This window comes from Lonchura striata, chromosome 3 (genome assembly GCF_050655825.1).
Source record: "Lonchura striata isolate lonStrDom1 chromosome 3, ASM5065582v1, whole genome shotgun sequence".
NCBI lineage: Eukaryota > Metazoa > Chordata > Aves > Passeriformes > Estrildidae > Lonchura > Lonchura striata.
This window is the reverse complement of record NC_140705.1, coordinates 80837189-80863380: the sequence shown is the minus strand read 5'-3', so window position 1 is coordinate 80863380 and position 26192 is coordinate 80837189. Positions and strand designations below refer to the sequence as shown.

The 26192-nt window shown below is 41.7% G+C and overlaps 1 protein-coding gene across 4 annotated transcripts in view; it reads right to left on the bottom strand.

The window, feature by feature from the left end:
• The window catches only part of CRIM1 (cysteine rich transmembrane BMP regulator 1), a 174032-nt gene extending 150130 nt beyond the window's left edge, over nt 1-23902 (bottom strand). The window contains exons 1-2 of one of the 4 annotated variants that reach the window (XM_021528080.4): nt 23193-23898; nt 8567-8740 (exon numbers count right to left, since the gene is read on the bottom strand). In XM_021528080.4, the coding sequence (XP_021383755.1) occupies nt 8567-8740; nt 23193-23544 (526 nt within the window). In that variant the 5' untranslated portion in view covers nt 23545-23898. Of the gene's footprint in view, nt 1-8566; nt 8741-10096; nt 19751-23192 lie in introns of those variants that run through there. The other 3 variants (XM_021528076.4, XM_085576914.1, XM_085576912.1) reach the window with 3 other exon arrangements.
• Between the last annotated feature and the right edge of the window lie 2290 nt (nt 23903-26192).

Sequence of the window (26192 nt, the reverse complement as noted above, 5' to 3'; positions counted from 1 at the left end):
TTTAACAGACTTGACATCTTGTTTTCTATCCATCATTGTAGTATGGTACATCAGTCACAAGTTTATTAAACCATTTTGGATGTTTGAAGTGGTTTTCTTCAGAAGCATCCAGATTAGCTTTTTAAAAATATATATTTTTACTCAAGTTGTAAAACCTTGATACTAGTACTCTATCCTGACTTCTAAACATCAACAAGAGTTTAGGAACTTTTGTTCAAAACTCCCATAAAGCAATAAATGCAAATTACAGAAAGATCCAAAGCAGAAAGATTAAATATGTTTCTTTTGGCATTACTTTGTTCCCTATTTATGTCTACAAGAAGCCTGACATGACAACTGCAAAGAAAGACCTCAGACATACTCATATAAGTGTGCCAAAAGGATTGGAAGCCCCAGCTCACATGATGAGAATGTCAAGCATTTCCTCTGCTGCTGTGTATGACTGTACCTCCCAACCAGGGGTCAAAAGAGATTTGAGTTTTCAGTTTGGGGCTTGGCGGTTTTTTAATATTTGTTTTAAATCAAAAGAGTGCTTTCTTTGTCCTTCTAAAGTTACATGCTAGTGCCAAAAATATTCAACATTTAATATTATTAGTGCAGTCATTTATAGACGCTGCAATTTTGGCATAGATATCTGACGAGTCATTTAAATTCTAGCACCTTAAATTATGTAGATTGGTTTGTCACTATGACAACAATTTTTACATGTCTAAAACATACAAAAGTCCCATTTTTGTCTGTTCCTTACTACAGCCAAGAGTTATTGAAAGCTTTAGCTCTTCTGGACAGAAAGGCAGAACCTGCATAACATCTGATTCTAGACAAACTATGTAAGTACTTGTTGAATGAAGAAGGGAGTTTTCATGAACTTTTAACAGCTATAATTTAAAAAAATACTTTGAACATGGAACAGTTGAAGGAATCTAGAAAAACAGGGAAGAGAACACATGCAGGAATTCAGGAGTGAGTAGAGCTCTTTTTTACCATCATTAAGGATAAGAAAGTCTTTGAATAGCTTTTTCAAAAGAAAATCCAAACACTCTCAAGATCAGGTTTCACATTTAAAACCAAAGTTTCTCTAGAAGCCAACTGGTTCAAAGGATCTTGCTTCGATTCAAGTCTCCATACATACATACACACATCTTGGACACAAACAATTTGTTGGTAATGCATCACTCTATTACAACGAAAAATCAGTTGGATGATGTAGAAGTGGCAATAGTGTTTGTTTTATTTAGAAAACAACACCACAACAACTTCAAGGCCTAAATTTGGAGACAAAGTGCTAAAATAATTTGTCCCATACTATATAACTGTTCAGCATTACGAAATATTGGTATGTTATATATATTATAAGAGACAACTGTGAAGTTACTGAAGTGATCCAACAACAACAAAAGAAGTTGATTTTACAGAATAAACTGTTTCTTTTTATAGAGATACAGCCACTGTACTAAAATTGTCATATCGACCAGCATGTCATTGATACCACTATCACTGCATGCATTCATTCAACACTCAGTTATCTCTGTCAGCATCAACGCCACCTATATCCAAACAAGACTTGCCCTGTCAAAACAAGACCTGTGACCCAGCCACAGGAATATAACTTCCTGCTACTATACGACATTAACCTAATGTTTACACACCATTCAATTGGAGATCTTTGCTCAGGTCTCTTCTGTCAAACATAGCCAACTTTTGATCTTTAAAATCAACACTACATCTGGAAGCGTTCTGCTGAAAGCCACCTGCTTCATTTTCACTCTCTTTCTCAACTTCAACAGAAGTAAGGCCAAGCATTCATTTTATCCTGTAGCTTGTCACTACAGTTAAAGTGGACCTACTTCAAGCACAGCCTAGTTGCCAACATGGAAAAGAGCTTTGGGAGGCACAGAATTTATCAAGCTCAAGATCCGACCAGCTGTAAGATACCTGCCCTGTTTTTTCCTAGTTTCATAGAAGCTCCAGGTACAATCAGTTATCTTGTATTCAGTTTCAGGTGAATGCAGGTAAGCATTTGATACGGAAAAAGGCAAGAAGAATGCCCCTTTGTCTCTAGGAACAACCCTGCTTAGACCATTACATCTGACTGCTGGCTTTGTAGGAGGCATTTGTCACTCAGTTCTATCACAGAGCCTATAGTAAAAGTTACACTTCTGTCCACAGCAATCTCAAACAAGTTTAAAGAAAACTGAAGTGTCACAAATGGAAAACCCAGTACACTCTCCATTCACACTAGATGCCTGAGGATACAGATGTAGAAAAGCAGGCATGGCATCTGTACAGCAGCTCACATGAGCAAGTGCAGCACAGCAAAGCAATAAGCTCGGTTACTACACTGCAAAAACACCACACAGTTACATAAAATGGCAGGGAAAAATAGAAAAGACACAGAATTGTAAACAGTTTTTGCAATAGTAACAATTTAGGGTTTTTTAACCAGCTGCTCAGTTTTGTGTTCTATATTCAATCTTCCCTCCTAACAGTCCCTGCAATGCAGCTTTTCCCCTGTTAATACAAACTGCATTATTCATAATCTAGTTAAGCCTAAAATTAGGTATCCAGCCACATCAATACAGAAATATGAAAGTCAGTTTTCCCTTTTGATATCTTTCTGAAACTTCTACAAGATTTTCCTCTGGTTATCTTGAAATCTCATGGCATAGATTTTGCCTGTGTGATATCTTGCCTTATACACAGGACATCCCAAAATAGCCAATATATTGGCTAAAAAAGTCATACATCCTTGATCAGGGAACTGTTCTCTGAGGAACTAGAGTCAGGAAAAAATGACAAGTCCTGCAAATAACACTGCACTGTCATGCTGTGAAAGCAACTGCAGTGCCAGATGTGCCACTGTCACAGTACCCTCTCATCAAGATAATGATTGAGTTCTCTTCCTTTTTTGTTTTGGAAAATTGCTTTGTATATTGATATTCATATTAATATTTCTGATCTGTATTATTTCCATATCAAATGTGGTTTTTTCCCTTCTGTCTCTATGCATTCAGAAAAAAAGCCCAAAAGCTACACTATGGGTTTTCTGTGTTCATGTGAAATTTTGCCTTCAAATGCACTTACTTGGCTCTCACAAGCATGTTCAAGGGTAAAATCTGGATCTTTGCCCCAACTGCATTCCTTATTGCTAATACATGCCAACCTTCAAAGTTCAGTTATTTGAGGAAAAACATACGTTAATTGTTGTGCAAGGGGAGTGGAAAGTATATCAGATTAAGCACATCTGAAAGTATTTCACTCCACTCTTTGCTTGATAAATCAGCATAAAGCTGGAGCTATTCTCTTCTAGTTTTACAATATAGTCATTAAGACCACACAGGTGAATTTTTACACAAAATCAAACTTAACAACCAAACAAGCATTCAGAATAAAATTACCTTCTCATATTTGTTATTCCAGGACTGGTCTAACAGGTATTGCAACATTTGTCAGCATAAAGTTATTCAGTTACATGTAAAAATAATGGAATGCAAGGAGCGCATTGCAATAAGCCACCTTAATAGATACCAGCAACTTAAAAGGCATTTTCCTTTCACCTATGTAGAACAGCAGTGAATAGCTTGGAAAGGTGCAAGCCAGGTAACGAAGAAACAATTCTGAAAACAACAGTTTCAATAGTTTAGTATCACAGCAGCACATTTTACATGGGACAGAGATAAAAGTAAAAGAAGTTCATTAACCTAAAGCATTAATCAGATCTTTCATTTAAAAAGACACAGATTTTATCCTTCACATTTGTCCTGAATAAAGCCCGAGTTTAACTTCGACATGGAAAATGCTTATGGGTTTGGATAGAGTAGAACTGATGAAGTTGACTGGTTTCTTCTCTTACAACTCAAGTGTACACTGAAGCTATGAGGCAAAACTACTGTCATTGCTATGACTGATACCACTTATGCTCTCTGGAAAACATGTTTGTCTGTGTCACAACCTGATATTATCAAAGCAAACTCTTTGAAAGAATCTGTAGATTGAAGTTCTCATTAAATCAGTTGATGAGAACCTAGCCTGATGTACAACCCACCTAGTGAAAGACTGACCCCCAGTGATGCACTGACCCCCAACTTTCCCTTCACTTCCCAGAGGGAAGAGGAGATAGCTGTTCTAGCAGGGAACTTATATTTAGAAGTGAGCTATCATTTGAAGACTAGATGATGCCTCTGAAACAACAGCGCATAAGAGCCCAGATCCAGGCCTGCTCTAGTAGAGGAGGAGGAGCAGGCTCAAGAACATCCTTTGGTTCCCATTCTTTAAAGCTCTGTAGGGCTATATGAACTGGTGCCATCCAGGCACAGAGGGAGAGAAAGCAAAGACCCCAGAACTGGAATACAGCCATTGAAACTAGATTTTCAGCTAACTGAATAGCCACTACATTAAAAGTTTTCCATGCTATTTCCTATCAATACCCTACAAATTTATCTTGGTAAAAAAAATTACTTCCTCTTAATTCCTTATCCCCAGTGACCAGCATCTCACACCAAGTCTGAAGAACTGACTCTTTTGTGATGGCTGCAGATATTTCTTTGCAAATTGTGACTACAAGAATGCATAGATGCAGTTTATTAAGACTCCTGTGATGAACTGTAGTTCATCAGAAAGAAGGAATCTCATCACTTTCCACCCCCAGCCATATTTTTCACTGTCCACTCCAGCAGTCCAAGTTCAACCAAGCTGTCATCATTAGAAGGCTCCTGAATAGAAAAAGCTTTCCAAGCTCAAGAACACAGGATTTCCTGAACCATATCAGAACAGGCACTCATCAAAACAATAACCAAAAGCATTTTAAACAACAATAACAAAAATGAAACCAAACCCAAACACCCCAACACAGGAATCTATTATTGTTAGTATTATTATTACTAGGTATGCAATAGCTTTTCCAGACAGTTTCTTTCTAGGCCCAAATGTGTGCATTTCCTCGTAGCAGGATGGTTCATGACCTCTGTACAAACCTTCTCTACAGAAAGTCACTGATGGTTCATGTAGAGAAACAGGCACTTCAAGCCTGGTGATGGAGTTGGGAGGCCTCTAAGCATAAATGTGCTTTATGCTATATACTCTATGGAAGTAACAACTCTTTAAACATTTCCAGCATGTCTACAAGAAAATTAGACAGAATTTAGCTACCAAGTTCTATGACCAAACCAATCCTTTTAAATGTATCTAATCCTACCGTTTTCCAGGAAAACAAGGGCAAGGGATAGAGATGAGTACTTGCATTACTGAGACTGCACTTTAGCTTTGCCATACTTTCTTCCCAAGAGACAACAGTGCCCCAAAGAGGTCACACACAATTCAGTAGAGATTAATTTCTTCTCATTACAGGCTTTCCCAGTACAGGGCAGAGCACGTCTCGGGGAGACAAAATAAAGAACATGGCTTCAGGGCCTGTCAATGACATCTAAACATCGTGACATCAGAGCCCAGGTGAACTGATTTTGGGACAGAGGGGTAGAAGTTGTTTTAAGTGAACTGGGATACAAACAGAATTAAATAGCTAGGCAAAGAAAGGGATAGAGAGAGGTAAAGCTGGAATGAAATATGAAGAGCCCAGGAAGGCAGGCAGAACCCAAGCCAATAGGAAAAGAAAGATCCTACATGAAGCTAACAGGAGAAAACTGGGTTAGCAGAGGAAGAAAGCTAGAATTGACATGAAGCCCAGAGGGGAAGACCACACACAAGCTGAAAAGCTTAAGACAAACCAGATAAAGAAGGAAGATGACTGGAAAGGCTCTTGAAAGGGAAAGGGCTAGCAGGAAAAGGCACAAGAAAATGAAGTACATGCAAAAACCTCAATCCTTAGCACATTCCCATATGGAAATGGGATTCCAGATTTCAGCTCACTATTTGTTGCTTGTCAGGTTGTATCTATGCAACAGATTCCTTATCTGCAGGCTTTCAGCAAGCAGGGCAGTTTTCTTCAGAAACTCTTATTATGGTGTATCCATCATTCAGGTATTCAACTTAAGTCTTTTAAATCACACTGTGTATTTAATTATCCATGTAAAGTGTGGTGAGGGAAGAGAAGTTAGACTACCCTCCCTTGGTCCCACTTTCCATGGCAACAGATCCTATTAGAGTATTTAAAGGTTTAAATTACTAGTTTCAAATCTTCCTGCTATTATCTTTAACAGACAAGCCAAAAGAGTGAAGTATACATCACTACTTTGGATTTCATGAAAATCTTAATTTGACATATTTAACAGATCTTATGAATCATCCCTTTTTACATGACACTACACTTTAAAATTCAGCTTGCCTTAAATAAACTGAAAGATTTCTCTATTTTAACATGCTCATAGAGCCGTCTGGTTTGTGTGCTACCTAAGCCATGTTTCAGGTGGACTTTCCAAGTGGTTGAATTCTATTTTCAGACTACTAAAATCTGAAAACCTGAAATATTCAGGCAGCAAATACTGGTTCAGACACACCAAAGTGTCTATTCCATTTTACCTAAGAGACTTGGCTTGCTTAGCAAACAGGGACGTGGCAAGCACTAGTGGAAAAAAGTTATTCTTCTTTTCCGTTAGCTTAGGTACAGGATGAAGCATTACTTTGGTTTTAATTACCAAAACAAGAACTAATGCATTTAAAGAAACAACCTCCATTAGCAGTTAGCATTCAATTACCAATCCTAGCCAGAGAAAGAGGGAATAAACATTTACAGGGCAAAAGCCAGCAGGCAAATTTAACAAACAATATCTGTAAAATGTAGAAATCAAAATTACATTATGACTTTTGCCTGTCTATTAGGAAATACAAAGGGATTTACTGTCCAACATCCCTCAGTAGTACAGTTTCATAGTCTGAGGATGCAAATGCAAATTCACATTCTTAGGAGTGAAAGCTGGACTGTTATAATACTCAATATAACTGCCAGACTTCTGTTATTTAAAGGTACCGTTGTTGCTTCAACACTTGCATCAGCCATCCTGTCCAACTGTGAAAAATTAAAAAGTCAACAGGCCCTAAACACTTCTACTGGTGCCCCACAGTCTGAGGCTTTGGAAGAACACCCTCCCCACTCCACAGAGAAAGAAACCCTAGAGGAAAAAAAAAGGAAATTACACCTCTGAAAGAATAATCACACTACAGCTGTTGTACCTGTTTAAATGTAGAATATTGTTACTTCATGGATAATTATGAAATGCTGTTTTTTAAAAATGAAAATTTAGCTGAAAAAAAGATTGCTAAAATTAAGTGACTCAGAATCAACCTGATTCAGCTATGCCATTGAACAAGCTAATTCCATTTCTTCCAAGGCTGCAAAGTACAAAAAGACAACCCACAGCAGATTTTCACAGCAAGTACACGAGCTGCCCTGCCAGTAAAGTCCTGCTGAAATACTACAGACTTAGTCACATATTCAAAAATGAAAAGAGAAGTGGTAAAACTGAAGCATCTATACATGCTATTGCCCACTACTACATCAACAACAGACCAAAGGTTCTGCCTCTGCTCTTCCTAGAGTTACATAAGGAAAAAAACCCACAAAAATCCCAGACCAAGCATTTGTATGCCTTTAGCAAGCAATATAATGACCAACAATGAGTATATTTCTTCAGTTTCTCACAACACCTCCTTACTTAAAGTCTGTAGCACAAAATCAATTTTTCTTAACACAAAAGAAGTACAACAAATGACATGACGTCACACTTCTTTAAGTCAAAGATCCTCTAACTTAATGTATTTATAAGGCTACTGACCATATTTTAACTTTTTCCATACAACTTTAAACATTGGTTTAAAGTAGTCTAATTAAGTAGATCCACACCACTAATCAACTTCTGCATGTTCCTGAACACTTTGGGGAATAAACAATAATTACAACATCATAAAAAATGGTCCATGATCACTCCTTTAATTGCTGTTTAGAACAATCCAGAAATACACCATGCAAATTTAATTCCAGCTGGATATATTTGAGCCAACTCACTCCCAGTTTAGCTATAAACAAAAGAAAAAAAAGGAAAAGCAAATATGGATGTATGCATAAGCATAAACATATGAGGCCTAATACAAATATAATCAAAGGAACAGAGGAACTGTAACATAGAAGCAGTAAGATAATGTCACATTACGTAAACTTAAAGAAAATAGAAATTCATGCATTCATATAATAAAAGATATAAGCATAATCAGTAACTACACCTTTACTATGTCTTTACTATTAAAATCCATGTTTGTGTTTCATGTGTTTATTCACAATTCAGTCATATCAACACACCTAAATAGTATTCCACACTGCTTTGCAGCTGAATATAAGCAAAGGTAGCTACCACAAGCTATAAACAGAACTGTTTAGCCTTAAAATCTGCAAACATCATAGCATGTTTCTTCCCATCTTAAATTTAAGCATTTGGAATAATAAGCTTATGAGGTACTATCTTCCTCCACAACATACACCTCTTTTCTGACATGTCGAAGACCAGAGGTATCTGAAACTACACAAGTCATCCTTAAACACATACGCTATGCTCTAGTTTTTCATCAACTGCACAGAAAAAATATTACTAACTCTGAAATACTGAAGACAAGTGCTTACCTTCAATCCTTTTTAAGGCCGACAGACAAGTATCCTGGCTTGGAAACTCAAATGGATTATTACAGGTCCGAATGGTGTCACATTCGCACTTCCCGTTGATTATGTTACAACCTGTTATAAGGTTTTCATTGCATGGTTCAAATCCAAGAAGCTGATCATCATCCCAGTTTTCATCTAAAATAAACAAACAAACTCACTCACTATTGGATTACAGCCGCAGTACGTCATTTTCAGCTGCTCTGGAGTTGGGTGCAATTCACCTGAAGTTCAACACCGTGCTAAACAGAAGATAACTGATTATAAAATAACAGACTAATCCAAACAGTGGGATTTGCAAAATACCATGTCTTGCAGCTGTTGTACTGCCCATTTTGCTAAAGCAACTGGCATTGTTTACTTCAATTTGTATGAAACTGTCATGTTAGGAAAACGCATAGCTATAGTACAGTTGAGTGCTTTTCTAACAAAAATAACTTTTGCAGATAGTTGAAGTTATATTTATAATAGAAGTGAGAGCATTGTACAGAATCTGCAGCTGTTACAGAAGTTAAAATTGAGTCAGAAAGAGAGTATTTTAAAGGATGATTAAAAAAATGCATCACATAGAATTCACTCCACGGAGATAACTTTTTATTACAGAAAAGCTGCAAGATGCCAGACCTCTGATTCCGTTATATGACCAAAAATGAGTTTTCCAGCAGTCCTGAATTATCATACATATTCTTGGAGAACTGATGAAGCACACTGCAATCCTTGTGGTCAAGGGTCTAGGGATAGAGGGGCCAGGATGAATCCCTCTGCTCAAATAACTTTGTTCCTTTTGAATCAGTCCTGTCAAATGTGTGTAACTGGTGGTCCAGTTGTAACTGCCCAACTTCCTTTTAGAAAGCCACATGCAACAAGATTTTTTTTTCCTCCAGAAAGAAATATAAATCCAGAATTCAAAAATATTACCAGTCCTACAATATCTCAGTTGCCTTAGGTCAAGTGCACACACAGCAAAATCTCACCAAGTCAGAAAATTAATCAAGCCAGAAGATTAATCAAGATAGAAAAATGGATTTGAAGAGACCTTCAAGATCATCCTGTTCCAACCCCCCTCCATGGACAGGGACACCTTCCACTAGACCAAGTTGCCCAAAGCTCCATCCAGCCTAGCCTTGAACACTTCCAGAGCACCCACAACTTCTCTGGGCAACCTGTTCCAGTGCCTCACCACCCTCACAGTAAAGAATTTCTTTCCAAAATCAAATCTGAGCCTATTCTCTTTCAGTTTTAAACCATTCCCCATTGTCCTATCACATACTTTTTCAAGCAAGACTGCAGAAAAAAAACTAGGCACTAGGTATTCTTCACTGCAGAACACCAAATGTTTTATGGACAGACAAGCTTGGAAAATTAAGTGCTACAAAATAGTTGCACTGAGTCCACCAACTTCTACTAATGACAAAAGGAAAAAACAGATATTTTTAATCTTTATATCGTTATATTCAAGAGCAGCATTCACACTGCGCATTCTAAGTAGCTTACCTCAAATTTATTTGTTCTCATCAAGCAAGTTTCCAATACAGATCCTGTCAAGAAATGGGATGCATGGTGGGTTTCTTGTTGTTGTTGGGGTTATTAGAGGCTGTCCTCCAGTAGGAGAGGCCACAGCCAATACAAAATTGTCATTCAGTAGTCTGATACTCAACAGAAGCCTAAACACTAACAACAAATAACAGTATATACACACACATGCTGAGGTTGGCAAGTAAATTCTTTCCACTCACAGAAATATGCAGAATATCCGCTAACCTGAAGTTTTTCCTGTTTAGGGGGGGAAAAAAATATTCAGAAAGAGCTGTTTACCAATTCAATACTGTATATGAGCTACAGGAAGTGCCACAGCAGATTCTCACTGGTATATTTCTCCCTGTACAACAACTTCCTTGTTTACTATTATGAGCTGGCAAAGTAGCCTGCTGACACAAAAAGCACTGATTAAAAAAAGTCAATTTTAGATGTGAAGATGGGAACTTCATGGCTCTTCTCCATAAAACTAGCAAAAGAAGAATAGTCACTAACCCCAGGAAGTACTTTTTTTTCTTAGCTTAACCAATCATCCAATATAGCAACTGTACCCATGAAGTCAAAGGAAGTGCAGAAGTTCCTGAAGAGAAACTATTAAAATTCTTTCAAAGGAAGATGCCTGTCTTGTAATGCTTGGGATGCTCGCATTGTGATGAGGACATGCATGCAGAATTAAAAAAACCAAAAAACCCTGAGAATTTGGAGAACAATAATACTTCCTGTTTTTAAGAAGCCGGAATACAGCCTGGACAATTTGTATTTTAGAAGTCACGGCAGTAATCCATGTAACAACAAGAACAAGAGCTACACCTATGGTCCAAGATTTGCTGTTTGAAATTCTGCAACAGCAAGGACCACAGCTTCATCCACACCAGCCCAACAGCCTTAAAGTGCTTGTGCTGCTCCCTGTTTGTGGCAAGAGCATTCCTTCTGTACTCCTGAGTGCAGGACAGGAGCCCAGAGGAGCATGTGGGCTCTCAGCCCTGTGCTCCCAGGCCAGTGCAGTGCAGACTGGAAGGACACACAGATGGCTATACACTGCTGCTTTTCTAGCAAACCATTTTAGAGCATTTGTCCTGCTTTGCCTTGTAGTAATTCAGCACTAGATCTTCTCCAGGCAGCAAGATCAGCATGATCCTGTCACATGAGAGCTGCCCACCCCACCTAAGGTAGGACCCAGCTGGCAGGGAAAGCAGACTCGTCCCTTACCCACGGCAGAACACCTCGATGCACATGCACTGCACAGTGTGGCACTACAGGATTCCCAGGACAGGTTAGTGGCTGGTACCACATCTGCCAATTCTCGAATTAGTTTCCAGAAAAGGAGGTACACAGGAAGCACATGGCCCAGTAGTAGGTGCACCTCAAGTCTTCACTGCCACATGCCTCAAAAATTAGCTCACTAGCCATTAAAGTCTTAATGAGAAGAGAAATCCCTTAGTAATACCTGTTCAGACTGTACTTCTAACATGTTGAATCTTCAAATAAGGTACTTATTTTTCATTACTTGGTGATAACAGAAAAGTTGCATTCAGACAGGAAGAATGCAAATCCAGTTTTAGCCTGCACATCTTCTACCAGCCTGCTTTTCACACAAGTTTATTTAGAAAAAAGATTTCCGTCAATGAAGTAGCAAACATGTAGCAAGACCTTATTTTAGTTCAGCAAATCAGTGCCAAGTCTACCATAATTTTTCATGCAGACTAAAGACTGACTCCTTTTCCTAGTTGATTTAGTCTTTTTATGAACAGAATTTCAAAGTCCTGTTAGATGAATAATTGTTTACCATTTAGAATAAACTCTCAGAAGTCACATCAATATAGGCAGAACAAAATTCCTTGGAAGGTCAGGTACAACCATATGAAAGTATTCTTGAGCTAAAGGGATGAATCCAGCCTAGCACTTCAATTCCAAGCTTTGTACACTTGATGCAAAGACATCTAGTGCTCTCCTTGATGCAGATAAACACTGGTCCAGCATGTTTGCACCTTTAGAGGTCAGCAATATTTTAACTGATAAGGGAATGATATCTTGTAGAAAACATATAACCTAGCCTCTATTACTCACAAAGATCAAGATGTCCTGGGGACTATTCCAAAAATAAACTTGTACACACCAGTGATTTGGGACCTAGGACAAACTATTCCAGGCTGTATACCTTTTCTTGCATGCTCTGCTTGATTTCTGTGGCTTCCTTTTCAGAAGACTGGGTTTTTATGCCTACTTCTCAAATGTGGATGATGTGAACAAAAACCAAAATGTACTAATTTGTGAAAGCTTTATTTCTCTGCGAGCAGGGCCAACAAACCCCAAATATAAGAATCTGTGTCTCACATTTTGGTATGCACATCCTATCCCCTAGCTACTTCTAGGACACCTAAAAACATAAAAATTAAGTGTGTACTTAACACTCCAGAGTTTTTAGAAGCAATGCAGCTGAAAAAAAGCCCAAGTAAACTATTAGTTTTCATCCAAACTGATCTTTGTTTAGCTGTGATTTTCACTGCCTCATTGTGTTGGCATGATCAGAAAAGGGCAAAAAATCAAAGGGTTGCACTTTTTAGCTATTCTGAGTTGTCACTGGAGTCTTCTTATACAGTCACTCAAGCACCTTTTGCACACAAGCCTCAAAACAGTTCAAATGCTCCCAGCAGGCTAATAACTACAGCTTCAAAGTCATTTCTCTTTCAAATAATTTCTATCTACCTGCAATTCCCCACTCCAACTCATTCAGACAAGTTCCAGATAATAAACTTTCAGACAATAAAGTAGCTCTGCATTTACTGAGCTCAAAGTTAAGTCTTGGACATAGTACCTTTTAATTCTTCTCACTGTGCTTTCATACCAAAAGGGAGCCACAGGAAGGGAGACTTCACATTAATCCCAAACTTTTTTCCTTTTCTCTTCGATAATTCATATAATCACTTGCTTTCTGCAAAACAAATGTTTCAGCTTGCTAAAACTTCACATACTACTCTGGGTTGCTGAATTCCCAAGTCCTGTCATAGCATGCACCTAAAGTAGGGAAGAGGATTAAGGTATTAACAAGTTGAACAAGAGGTCCTTAAACAGGTCTAGTCTGGGAAATAGTCTGAGAAATATGTCTCTGGTAAGCAGCATTCCATCACATCTTCCATACTAATTCCTACATACCAGCACTCACACCACAGCACCATGCAAGGCATAGTGGTCACGATTGAAGCATTCATCTTATTTGCCTGAAGAGCTGCCTGTGTTTTTAGAAAAGCATGCTATTGAGAAACTAACTTACTTTCAAGGCACACACTACCTCATTATGGTTACATTTGTTATTTATTATTCCCCATTCGCAAAGGATCGTCTCAAAACAGGTGCAAGCTAAAAGTACAAGGAAAGACCTTTTTATAAACTGCTTCTCCACTGCTTAAAGTTTTGCTTCCCCTTCCTTCAAGTTCTCAATTCCTTCTGCCTGCCACAGAAACTTCTGTTTTGTGCCCCAACCCTTCTCTTTATTTCTGGTTATTTAATGAATATCAGCTATTGTTTGGAGAATGCTGTGCTTTTCACCTTCAGTTTATCACCTCAAAGCATCGAGGAACACACTGAAATGATCACTGAAGTACCACTGTTGAAAACAAATACACAAGCATTTGGTCCATAATAATCTTGTTTACCACCCTACCCTTTGGACTGTAATTTAAATGGAGTGGATCCAGTCAACTCCCATAATTTACATTTAACTGCAGCATGCTACTCTGCTACTTCTGCCCTTTTTTTTTAAGCATTTCAGGTAGCTCTTTAGATGCTGAAAAGAGCAAAGACACCATAAACTACATTGACGACCTGGAAGTGAAACTGTCCAAGTCACACTTTACAGACTCTAGCATCCTTTTAAATCTGTATTTGAAGACAAGAAAGAAGCAATCCTTATTGAGACTGGTACTGCCCTCTGAGAACTCGGAGGTAGAGGGGGAAACCTTTCAGAAACTTCTCCATGAAACTAGACCCAAGGTCTGAGCCCCATCCCTCCAGCACACTGGTATACACAACAGCATTTTCAAATCAGTGGTATTCATTAAGACAGTATGAGACTCTGAAAGGATTCTAACTTGCTAAAATAAAAAAAGGAAATGCTTCTTGCCAGTAGACTCTCGCTTCGCTTTGAACAGGATAAAAGAATGATGGAAAGGAAATTCATGTTTTGGAGGAACTGAACAATAGAAATGACTAATTACCACTAAAGAATGCTTGAAACCCAGCCCCAGACCTTGAAAAGCAGCAGAAGGAAAGACTAGCCTTGAAGTGAGTTTGAGCTCATACACTGGCTTCAACCCTTTCCCCTCTTGCAACTTATTCCTCCACTGAAGTCATGAATCAAGGACTAGAGCTGGCAGAAATTTTTATGGTAGGACACACAGCTGAGAGTTTTGTGAGAAAGCATTTTTTTTCCACATATTGGAATGGTTCATTTTCCAAGATCAAATCTTCATGTGGAATGTACAGCAGTAAAAAAGGGTTTTGCAGCTTCCTGAGAAAATTTCTAGTCAAAGCTAGAAAGCAGAACTGAACCATAACATTTTTAGATACCTCAGAAACACACGCATGTATTGCTTGTTTCCAACCTGACTGCCTGCGTTATCTTAGCATGTATCTCAGGTGATCAAATCCCCAGTGTAGTGAGAAAGATTTTCATTGCAGCAACTCTTCTTGTGTCTGAAGACAATAATTTCATACTAAGGAATGCAGAAAGTATTTAAACAGATCTGCTTTCCAGTGAATTATCAGAAACTCCACAGAAGCCTTGAGGAAGGCAAAGAGATAAACAGAAATGTTAAGTGAAGCATGTGACATGGACAACTACTGCAAATTTTGAAGTTTTCCTCACACCATCTGGAATACTTTACTTCTCCAGGTACCCCCCCACACCTTTTTTTGGGAGGGTGTGGGGGAGGGGAATGGAAGGAGGGCAGGATGGGGAGGAATGTGTTGTGTCTTTTTTTTTTATGACTTTCACTCTTAGTGTTTCCACAGCAAAAGTAAATGGTACTTCCAAAAGCCTTCTTTCCCAAAGATGGTCTGAAATAATAAATCATGAGTTTTACATTTACACACCTGAGAAAAAGACTTACAAGCAAATTATCTTAATCCAATGACCAGAAACATGTCTTGTTCATAAATAGCTGATTTAAAATACTGCACTGTGTCCCAGGATTTAATTGGTCAGAAAAAGCTCTGCCAGTACTCCCCTGATAAGAACAAGCATGGACAGCGGTGTTTCAGCTGTCATACCAGATTTTTCCTCTAGCTCTAGAAAACTCATTGCAAAAATAATTGCTAAAGCCTCAGAAAAGGGCCAAAGCTTCATAACCATTTTCCAAAGCAGTCTAAAATTCCTTTTTTTTCCCCCCAAGCTATACTCTGCACCCAAATGCTTCAGAAGCAGCATGCATCAGCTTCACTGCAAACAAGTAGTTTTCTGACAGCTTGCTGAAGCTGCTAAGCAGAGGCAAAGCTGACAGGAGTAGGAAAAGTTTTGTCGAAGACAAATTCTGGAACAGGGCCATGAGTAAAGCAACCTATACCAAGAACAGTCCACACTACTGTAAGAAATCTGATCTCCTAAATATTTTGCCACTTCCCCCCATTCATTAATACAGCACCAGTGAACACCATCATTACAACATTTTTCAGAGGAATTCCACCCCATCTCTTAGTCACAGAGGACTACAGGAAAAACTCAAGCCTCAAGGGGATTTAAAATTACCCTCAGGGCTTCTTTTAGTTTCCTGAAACCTAACTTAGAGATAGACATCAAGTTCAGCATTCCTGTTGTGAAAGCAGCACAGGTTACATCAGTGCATGTAACACCATTATCAGTATTACCCCAGTTTTATCAACAACCTATCAGTGAGGTGCAGAAGTATCTCCACACACATATCCAGCCTTTCTGAAAAAATCTTGAGGATAGAACACAGCCTCTAGCAAAACACTGGAATTTAATTAATTTCATGAATAAATGACCCAACAGAATAGGCTCTTCTGTATTCAGAAACATTACACTTGCTAGATTTTTCACTTGCTAGATTAAAAAAAAACAAAAGAACAAATCCAAGCCCATCCAAACAAACAAACCCCAACCAGCAACTGAAGCCTAACATATATAAGGCTTAAAGTTTAGGAAATTAATAAGAACATGGGAATTGGTGTAAGCCTATGAACCAGTCAGTGCTCTTCCTCCTCCCCATAATCCTGCCATCCCCAGTTTGTTTTCTTATTCAGTCTTAATAAACACTTGCACAATCATGACCCACAAGGTGGTGTTAGCATGATTTGCAGATTCTCAAGTTAAGTACCCAGTATACACAGTGAAAGCTGCTGGGGACTGAATATTGCCTCTGGTAAAGGTGTGAACTGCTTCCATTCTTCTCAAAACATTAGGAGGGCATACTTCCCCAAAACAAGGCCAAACTAGTCTGTTTGGACAAGAGTTCCCCCAGGGACTATTTTTAATCTGTATGCTTATGTGGAATTTAATCTATGCAAAGTTTTATTTTCCCATCTTAGTTTATGTTATTAAGTTTCTCCATGTTGGTAAGTTTCCCCATATACATAAGCTTTCTGTGTCAGTATCAGTCATTTTCCAAATTCCAGTCCAGTCAGACACAACCAGTGTCACTCAAAGTCTCAGGCAATACCCCGAGTTCATGATTTCCAAGTTTACATTCCCTGTGGATTAAATGCATTCTCAAATGAAAAGCAATTTATAAGTCACAAAAGATACTTAATAGGTCACCTCTACAAAGTATTTAATCCATTAAAACAGAAACATTTGGTTCTGTCTGCAAGATCCTATAGAATTATGGAGATGAAGAATCCTTAAGGGGAAGGCACAAAGTAAGGAGGGGAGGAGGACAGCATTTTTGAACCATATTAATGGGTTGATTATTGCATAATATGCCTGTCAGTGAAGTGACATTTTGGTTGACTAAGTACCAGGCAAGAAGTTAAATTATGCAAGAATCCTTGAATTAGCTAGAGGGTGCTTAAACCAGCAAAGATGCCCAGGGGTAAATCCAAAGGTAGCTTAAAAAATAGAAAAAGGAAAAGATACCTTTATAAGCACCATGATTTTGGGGAACCTGGTGAAAAATCACTTTCTGTGTAGAAAAATTCACATAAGCAAAGGATGCTTATAAAAAGCTTTAAAAACTAAAACTAAATAAAAAGAATATTCCTCTTACTAAAGTTAAAACACTTAGTAATCCAGCCTACCCACAGTGAGACTTCTAGTTTTAAACTTACCATATTGATCCACAACAGCCTGCATCATATCTGTTAGATGTTCCCATTTAATTTTTGCTGAAATACTGGAACAAGTAATTTCTAAAATCAAAACACGGTGCCCAGAAACAGAGTGGAAACCATTTCCAAGTCAAATAAGCACCTGATCCAATTCAAATTCCATGCAACACTCAGAGTTAAATGTTCTTAATGATGTTGAAATTTCAGCATTGATGAAATACAGAGCAGAAATAGCTTATAAATTATCCAGTGTGTGTGTGTAAGAAGTCAGCATCCTCCTAGAAAGTGTTTTTGGGGGCAGCAGGGAGGGGAAGTAGGGGAAGGGGACTGTTAAATTTAATTAAGACTAGCATACAAGAAGCTAAATATTCACCAAATAACTACTTCTCATTCTAGTTTCACAACCTAAGTAGTTTTTCTGATAGTTCTCTTTTCTTGACAACATCAATAACTTTCTGCTTGTCTTCCTGATATCTGGATTGCTGACAGCCTTTGAACAAAGTACTTTGACAGTCTTCGCACCAACAGCCATTGGTACACACTTAATATTGATGAAGTCTCCAACTAGATCATCAGTTCTAACACTTGATGTTACTGAAAGAAGTTCTCTGCATACACATGGACATCAGAACCACTTGGTCATTTCCCCAGCCATTCACTACATATCAAATAAAAAACCCAACCAAACAAAAAGATATCTGGGCAGCACTGTTCCAGTCCAAAGAGATGTAAACAACTGGGTTACCCACATGCAACTTACAGATTACTTGAACTTCAGTAACTTGTACAGAAAGCAAAATGCTGCCTGATCTTTAGTGCCCTAGACTGCATCACAAGCAAGAAGCCAAGCATGTCTGTCTGGAGACAGAGCACCAAGGGGAGGGCTTTGTGTCCACTGACCCATTATAGGACAGGACTGAAAACAAGTTTCTCCATAGGGTATGAGCTAACAAAGTTACTAATGATAAAAAATACTATCAAGTCTGCAGGCAAGTTGTTCTTACCTCACTAAAGCGGGGAAGAACTGCATTAGCACACATGTAACCAGTGCTTGAACAAAACAAAACAAACAAGCTCAGCTTTCCTCTTCAGAATTTTGAAAATAAAAAAGCTAGGCTTTAAGGTTTAAATGCTTCAGTTGCGTACTGTACATTGTGATCTTATATATTTCTCAGGGAGGAAAACTAGGCAGGCTCATGGGTGAGGAGAAGACAATGGACATATCCAAGCTCTCCCAACTTGCTTCAGCAAGGAGTCAAACAGACTGTAATGCTCCAAACTCCCAAAAAGATGCAGTTCAATAAATAAGACTAGGACTAGCCACAGTAAGTAAAGCTTCTGCCATCATCTTAGGACATTAACATGAATACTTCCCAATACTTGCCTAAAATCTGCTACAGCAACCTTCTCCTGGTCCCAAGGCAACTTCAGTTCACAAGTTATGCACTAGGCCGTAAGCAAAAAGAATACAGCAATAACTGTACCCCTCCCACCAAAAAAAAAAAAAAAAAAAAAAAAGCCCAATTAACAACTAAAACAAAAAACACACCCAAACCCCACTAAAACCAAACCAACAAACCAAAACCAAACAATGTAACAAATGCTATCGGTAAACTAGTGACACAGTGATACCTTCTTTCAATGTCTACCTAGAGGCTAATTCATATGGAAGTATATTCTAAAAAGAAACAGCTTCAGACTATCAGTTTTGTTAAGTATGCATTTCAAATGTATCACAAAAACTTATCTTTCTGTTACACAGTTAAAAACAATTTCCAGCCATTTTCAGTGTTATATTATTTACTACTGTCATGACTTTGAAGAGTTTAACAAAGCAATCTAGGCCTCTTCATCTAATAGCACTAGAATCTGGGGAAGCAGGGAAACAGACAAAAGAGAGTCAATTCAATAAGTGCTTTCACTGAGTAACCCAACTTCTTTGGCAGAGCTTTTTCAAGGCTCTCCTAGACAGCCAGAGCTCAACCCAGCTACAGAAGCCAAAGTTAAGGTGCTTTGGGAGAACAGTCTAATACAGTGGTGACTCCAAGACTACTGTCCTGGGTTGTAAGATAAGCTTGTATTCTATTTGCCATCTGTTGAAGGCAAACCTGTTGGGCAGGTTTTGTTATCTCTCCCAAAGACAATGTTTTGCCCCGTAGAGGCAATGGTTTGTTTATACACTATTGACTGACTCACTGCCAGGCTGGTAAATGTAACACCATCCTATTGTGAGGGGTCCCACCCAGAGGGGGAAGCCAAGCACTCTATTATTGTATAAAGGGGTAGCTTTTTGGAGAGAGAGGCAGCTGGCTCTCTCTCTTCGCGGGATTCCCAGAGAAGCAGCTCTCTTCGGCGGCACTCGCAGCGAAGCAGCCGGAGCGCGCTGAGGCGACAGCGGCGGAGCTCAGAGGCAACCCCGGCACAGAGGAAGACCGGCCCCACTGCCGCCAGATCTTCAGAGGAAAACTATACCCCTCTAAAGATCACCACTGCAGCTGCAATTCATCAACCACTGCAAGGGGAGCAATCGTCCCAGCAGGACTGCTACTGGCACCTCGAATCCTCAGGTTCTGGACTTTTTTCACTGGTTTTGTTTGTACTGATTGCATTTGCCTTTTTAAATTGTTGTCTAGTTTTCTCCTAGTAAAGAATTGTTACTCCCATTCCCATATCTTTGCCTGAGAGCCTTTTAATTTAAAGATCCTGGTAATTCAGAGGGAGGGGGGTTTGCCGTTCTCCATTGCACAGGAGGCTTTGCCCTCTTTCACAGACTCCTGTCTTGTCGAACCAAGACAACTACTTTTCAAAGTAGAGAGTAAGGACAGTTCCTGCTTTGCATTTAAAATTTCTAAACCTTAAGAGGCTTTGGAAGGGGGTGTAGGCTCTCAACACCTCATAGAACCAATCCAGCAAATCCCTGTAAAGGATGTTGTAAAGTCAACAGAGGCTGGAGGTGTGCAAAGTCTCTCAAGAATGTCATTTAGGAGGTGAAGTACCAGCACTAGGACCTCAGAATTATTACTTACTAAAAATACAACTGCATTCAGGAAAGGCATTTACTCACTTCAGGATAACACAAATGGAATGTTAGAACTGCTTAGAGATGTGAATAGTTAAGGTGGTGAGATGTAAAAGAATTTCCTTCAGCTTTTAGAATGATAAAGGGAAAAAAACCCCTTAGGATTAGCAACAGATTTCATTTATAAACAGTGCTTTAACAAAGAATAATCTGTAATTTCAGAAAGAGAAGGTACCAGCAACAGATGCCACAGAGACTTCTCTGACAGGTGTTACAGAATTCATTTATGTCAAGTACGTTAAATGCTAAAAACAAGTTAGCAGACAAGTATTTCTACCTGTTGCTATTCCAGCTCTCAAAGTCTTCTGCACCCTAGCACATGCTGATAGTCTGAAATAAGACAGCTTCAAAAATGATACAAAAAAACCACGCTTATACCTGTAGCCAGTAGGGGTCATTTCAGTGTAAAAAATTGCAATGAAAGAAAATACTAGAGACAGGAAGGAGAGTAAAAACATGAATTTCTATTCACACAGTTCTATAAGACACTTCCATTTCCTCCCCCCTGGACTGGGGAAGCAAAGGGTTTGCACTCTCAGTGCAAAACAAAAAAAGTGCAGCCTTTAATCTGTTAACAGATAAAGGCATGGCTTTAATACTACTACTCACATCAGGCATCACCAGCCTAGCCTGTTGCATGTGTGCCTGTAAACTGAACAACTGTTTAGGTCATCACAATCAAAAAACCAGAGCTATTCAACCTCATATCAGAGGCAGTGCAATCAGTACCCGTTTATCCTTGCTGCCACCTCATGTGCAAAACATGCACCATGAAGAACAACTGCTCCTCAGAATGAGGCAGTTTCCTGACAATTCACTACTAGGTATTCCAGGACTATTTATTAGGCTGACAGCTCAGCTCGGTTCCTTTTCATTTATGAGAACAAAAATTAAATAGATAAATTAGAATAAGAAAATTAAATAGGAAAGTTATCTCCCTTAGTTACAGTTAATAGATCATTATCTCCCTCCCCTAGGACTATTCCTACAGGGACAGCTGGAACTAGTTTCTAACCACAACACTAATTGAAACACAATCTTGCCAACAAATGCTTCATACTATTATCAACAGTAGATGGGACGTGTTAGGAGTTGAACTACAGCAACGTACAGATTGCATCACTTCAAAGGAATGAAATACTCCTAAACTGCCAGAGATGTCCATACTGTAATACAGTAAGGAAACTGGACCACTAAGGCTTTTAATGACTGTAGGCTCTTAGTTCCTTTAACCATCGAGAGGGGGGGAAGCTATTTTAGTCCAGATTTTACTCAAAAACACACAAGAGTGTTGCTGTTCGCTACCACTCCTCTTAGCGTCTCAAGAGAAACTCCTGTAAAACCAGGAAAGTTTTCCAAGTACCTTTGCTTGTACTTTTCTATTTACAAAAACTTTTCCAATACATATTAAAAATAAGACACTACAGCAATGTACGTATTCAGCAACGTAGTCTCAGTCAAGGTCTTCAAAATAGTTTAGGGCAATTTAAAAGTGTTTAATAATTGAGCTTTGAAGCTAGAGCTCATCCTACCCAAGCATCAGCTCCCGAGGCTGACAGCATTGGTTGTAGCACAGGCGGGACACACTGCCCTGCTCTGCTGTGGTTTGCAATTTATTTGTTACGGGGGCAAATGGAATCTTAAACTAATAATGAGCGCCAGGACAAAGGTCAGCTGCCCACTAAAATTGACCGGGTTTAGCTTTCTTAAAATAGTGCATCATTTTAAATGCAAGTTTTTTTGGATAGATGCTGCCTCGCCATCTCTCTAGACTTTCTACTGCCCTCTACCCGCCGAGAGGAGACTGCCTCCATCTCCTTTTCCAGAATTGTCGAAGCTCCCACTCTGTATCACATACACATTTATACATATCCCAAACTACTGCTTATTTGTAATCTCTTTACAGCGCCATGTTTTCCCTATATTTGAGGGAAAATGATGCAATTTGAGGTACAAGAGAAAGAGACTTAAAATTTTGTCTTTGGCCTTTCATTAATTTATAACACATAAAAAAATAAATCTTAGGAATAGATAAAAAACTGAAGGGCAGTGAAGTCCTTTTGCATTTCATACCAATCGATCACCTCACAAGACGGCAGGAAGCTGAAGAGACTGCGAGAGGAGCTCTACCGTGAGTATTTATACCCCTTGATGCTCCAGAAGGGAAAGACACCCCTTATCGTTATATGCCGAGCAGGACAGGCAGAAAGATATTAAGTGACAGGAAAGGAACAGGAAACAAAACTTTATAACAGATGATCAGCCTTCGTCGTTTCTTTACACAGGAGGGAATCCAGAACAGGCATCATGTGTGCACGACTGATCTCCGCCGATCTCCATCTGCCAAACTCTTACCCAGTCCTTTATCAAGGAATTTCAACTGGGCATCAGTAGCTGATACAAGCTATCAGCTTGTGACGCGAGTGACAGGCTACGGAGAATTACTAGAACCCTAAAGTTTAGGGTACGAAAATCAAGGGCAAAACTTCTAAGTAGGAGCTGGTTGGGTATTTTAAGCAGGGAAGGTTAGAAGACAAGCTTGCAGACGTGACGGGCGGGCGGACTGGAAGGGAAGGAAGGCGCACCGGCGCCTAAGACGTCTTAGGTGCGCACTCCTTCCTTCCCCGCGGCCCATGGGGTACTCCCACCCCGGGGGACGGATGGAGGGATGGAGGGTGTCCCGCCACCTCTCACCTTCGCAGACGCCCACTTCGTACTCGGTGATGGAGTCTCCGTTGAGCGGCGGTCGGATGACACAGCGCAAGCCGCGGTCGCAAGCTCCGTGCAGTCCATAGACTCCCCCGCAGCTCTCGTTCCGCTGCCGAGCGCACATGGAACAGCAACCGCAGATCCCCAGTACGATGCTACCGGGGCAGCTCTTCGGTTCTTCGCATTTGGATTCGTCGCAGGGTAAGCAGACGAGAGCACTAGTCCCCGACTCGCCCAGCAGCAGGGCCAGGAGGAACAGCCACCCCGCGGCCGCCAGGTGCCAGCCGCCGTCTCCGCCCGGGCGTCTCCTCCCGGCCGAGACCGCTGCCAGGTACATCCCAGCCGCCGCAGCCCGGCCTGGGCCGGGGGGAGCCTCTCGGAAGCCCCCTCACCGGGCGGCGGACCTGAGCGTGCCGCGGCTCCTTCCCGCCGCCCCCGCCTCCGGCCCCCCGAGGAAAGTTTCCTCTCTCGGCGGCGGCGGCGGCTTCGGCCAAACTTCTCCGAGTGGCGGCTCCGCCCGCTGCCCCTTCCGGGAAGCGGCGTCCCTCAGCCCGTTCGTCCCCGGCCCGCCGGCTCCCTGTTCCGCGGCGTGCGTGCGAGCGGCTGCGCGGCGGCGGCTGCTGGCTCTGTCCCCCGCGCGTCCTGCCTCACTCGCCCCGCTCCAAGTGCGCCCTCTGCCCTGCCCCCATTGGGCTACGATTGCCGCCGCACCGCCCCGAGTACCCGTCCGCGCCTCTCTCATTGGGCACTGCCGGGGCTGGCCCGCCCCCTTTCCTCCCGCGCCCCCCCCAGCCCCAGATCCTGGGGCTGGAAGAGGCGCAGCGGAGGCGAGGAGCAGCCTGGGCCCCACAGCGGCCGCCGCCTCCGCCTCCCCTGCACCTCCCCTCCCCCTCCCCTCCCTTTCCCGGGGCTCTGGGCGCGGAGCGGCGCGGCGGCGCCAGACCGCGGGGACGGGCCGGCGGCGGCCCGGGGGACACCGGGGGCGGGGAGGGAGAGGGCCCCGCAAAGGGCGCAGCCCCAGCAAGGCGATGCTGCGGGGAGCCGTAAATGGGGCCTCGCCGTCCCCAGCCGTGGTGGCGAGAGCCCCCTCCTCTTCCTCTGTCTGCTCCCTCGAGGGGCGCGGGGATCCGGGACGGGGAGCGGCTCCGCGCCCTCTTCAGCCCCAGCGCCACGGGAGAGGAGAACCGGTCGCTCCCCGCCCCGCCCCGTTCCGTTTCCTCAGCCGGGCTCCCGGGCGCGCCCAGGTGCCCCGCGGGTGCGGGGAAGCCGTGGCGGACCTGCTCCGCGGGGGCGGGAGGGGCCGTCCCGCTCTAGCGGCGGCGCAGCGCTATCCCGGGCCGCTCCTCTGCCGGCTCATAAACAAGCGGCGGTATCGCCGCTCGCCCACCGACCTCGGCACCAAAAGCCAGCCCCGGGCCGCCTGGTGCGCTTCGCCGGCACACGGGCAAAAGGCGCCCACGGCTGCCGGCCGGTCTTGCCTACCGAACGGCTGCCGTTACCGCCCAGAGCCAGCCGGGCAGCCGCGGCCCTGCCGCCGCCCGGTCCGCCGGGGCTGCGCGGGCCAAGGACGGCCCGGAGCGGCGGCGAGAGGTGCGGCGGCGCTGTGGCGGTGGCCCTGGCCCTGCCAGGCCGGCAGGCGGCAGCGCTGGGCGCGGCGCTCGCTCCGGCGGAGTGCGGCTGGACTGAGGTGCCTGCCCTCGGGCGAGGGCCGGCGGGAGGGAAACCGAGAGGAGCGGTGTTGCCGAAGGTCAGAATGCTGCTTTGTCTGCGGGCGGCAGCGACCGGGCGGAGGAGACGGCAGCAAACAGGAGGTAGCTGGCCGCAAAGGGCAGTCCCTCGGTACAGTTTCAGAGCGGGACCTGCCACTACTGTGTCCTGCCCAGCCCAAGGTGAGATGGCAGCTTTGGAAACGATGGATCCCGCGGTCAGGAATGCCCTGAACTGGGGTCATTTAGTTTATTAAGCCCCTGGTAACGCAAGTGATTTTGTCAGCTGCAGGGTGCTGAGCCTGGGAAGGCTTGGATTGTGTATACCGGTGCCAGCAGTTTGGGAAGGAGGGTCTGGAACCTTAATAGAGATTATTACAGAGAGGCCAAGACATGGTTCTTACAGTTTCTCTAGTCCCACACACATATTCACTTGGGCACAACCAGTTCTCATGTCAGTCAAGGAGTTGCTATGGAAAAGCAAAGCTCCAAACTGGCAAAGCAGAGTTCCCACCAGGAAGAGATGGCACTATAGTGTAAAGCTTTGTCAGTGCGGGTATACCATTTAAGTGAGTTTTAGAAGCACTGTAATTCACTGTTGTTGACTCCAGCCTAAATACCTACTATAGCAAAGATTCCCTATTGCTAGAACAGGCCCATTGGTAATGGAAACAGTGCAACCATGTAACATGATGTCAAAAATAAAGCATTTTCATATTTGTCTCTTTTAAAAAATAATGGTTTTATCGTAGCAGAATATCAGGCTGTATTGTGATCCATTCAGAACTTAAACTAAATTGTAGGAGATATTTTTCAAGAGCTGCAATGTTTTATTAGTAGTTTGCAAGACATTGGTCTGTTTCTCAGTGAAGCCCTCTTATTGCAGTAAAACACTTGATACAGCATACATTAAAAGGATTAGGGCCATTCAGCTGACGTATCTCAGCAACAAATGGACAAACAGCAATTTACTGGACAAAAGAATTTGAAGAAATACTGTGATATATTTCTTTAAGAGATTTAGAAAGTAAATTACAAGCTGGTCTTGCTAAATGCAGTGTGTTTTGGTATAAACCCAATGTATACATTTGAGGACAACCAAAAACATTGTATGTTTCTGAATTCTGGGAAGAAGTAAGTCAAGAAAGCATCCTGAAGGTCATATTAGACAAGGCCTCAAGCTCTGTTATGCAGATGCACGATATTCCATGGTGAAGCGACACACCAAGTAAGAAGTTTTGTGCCATTTCCTCAAAAATGCAAATTCCTCCTCGTCTCA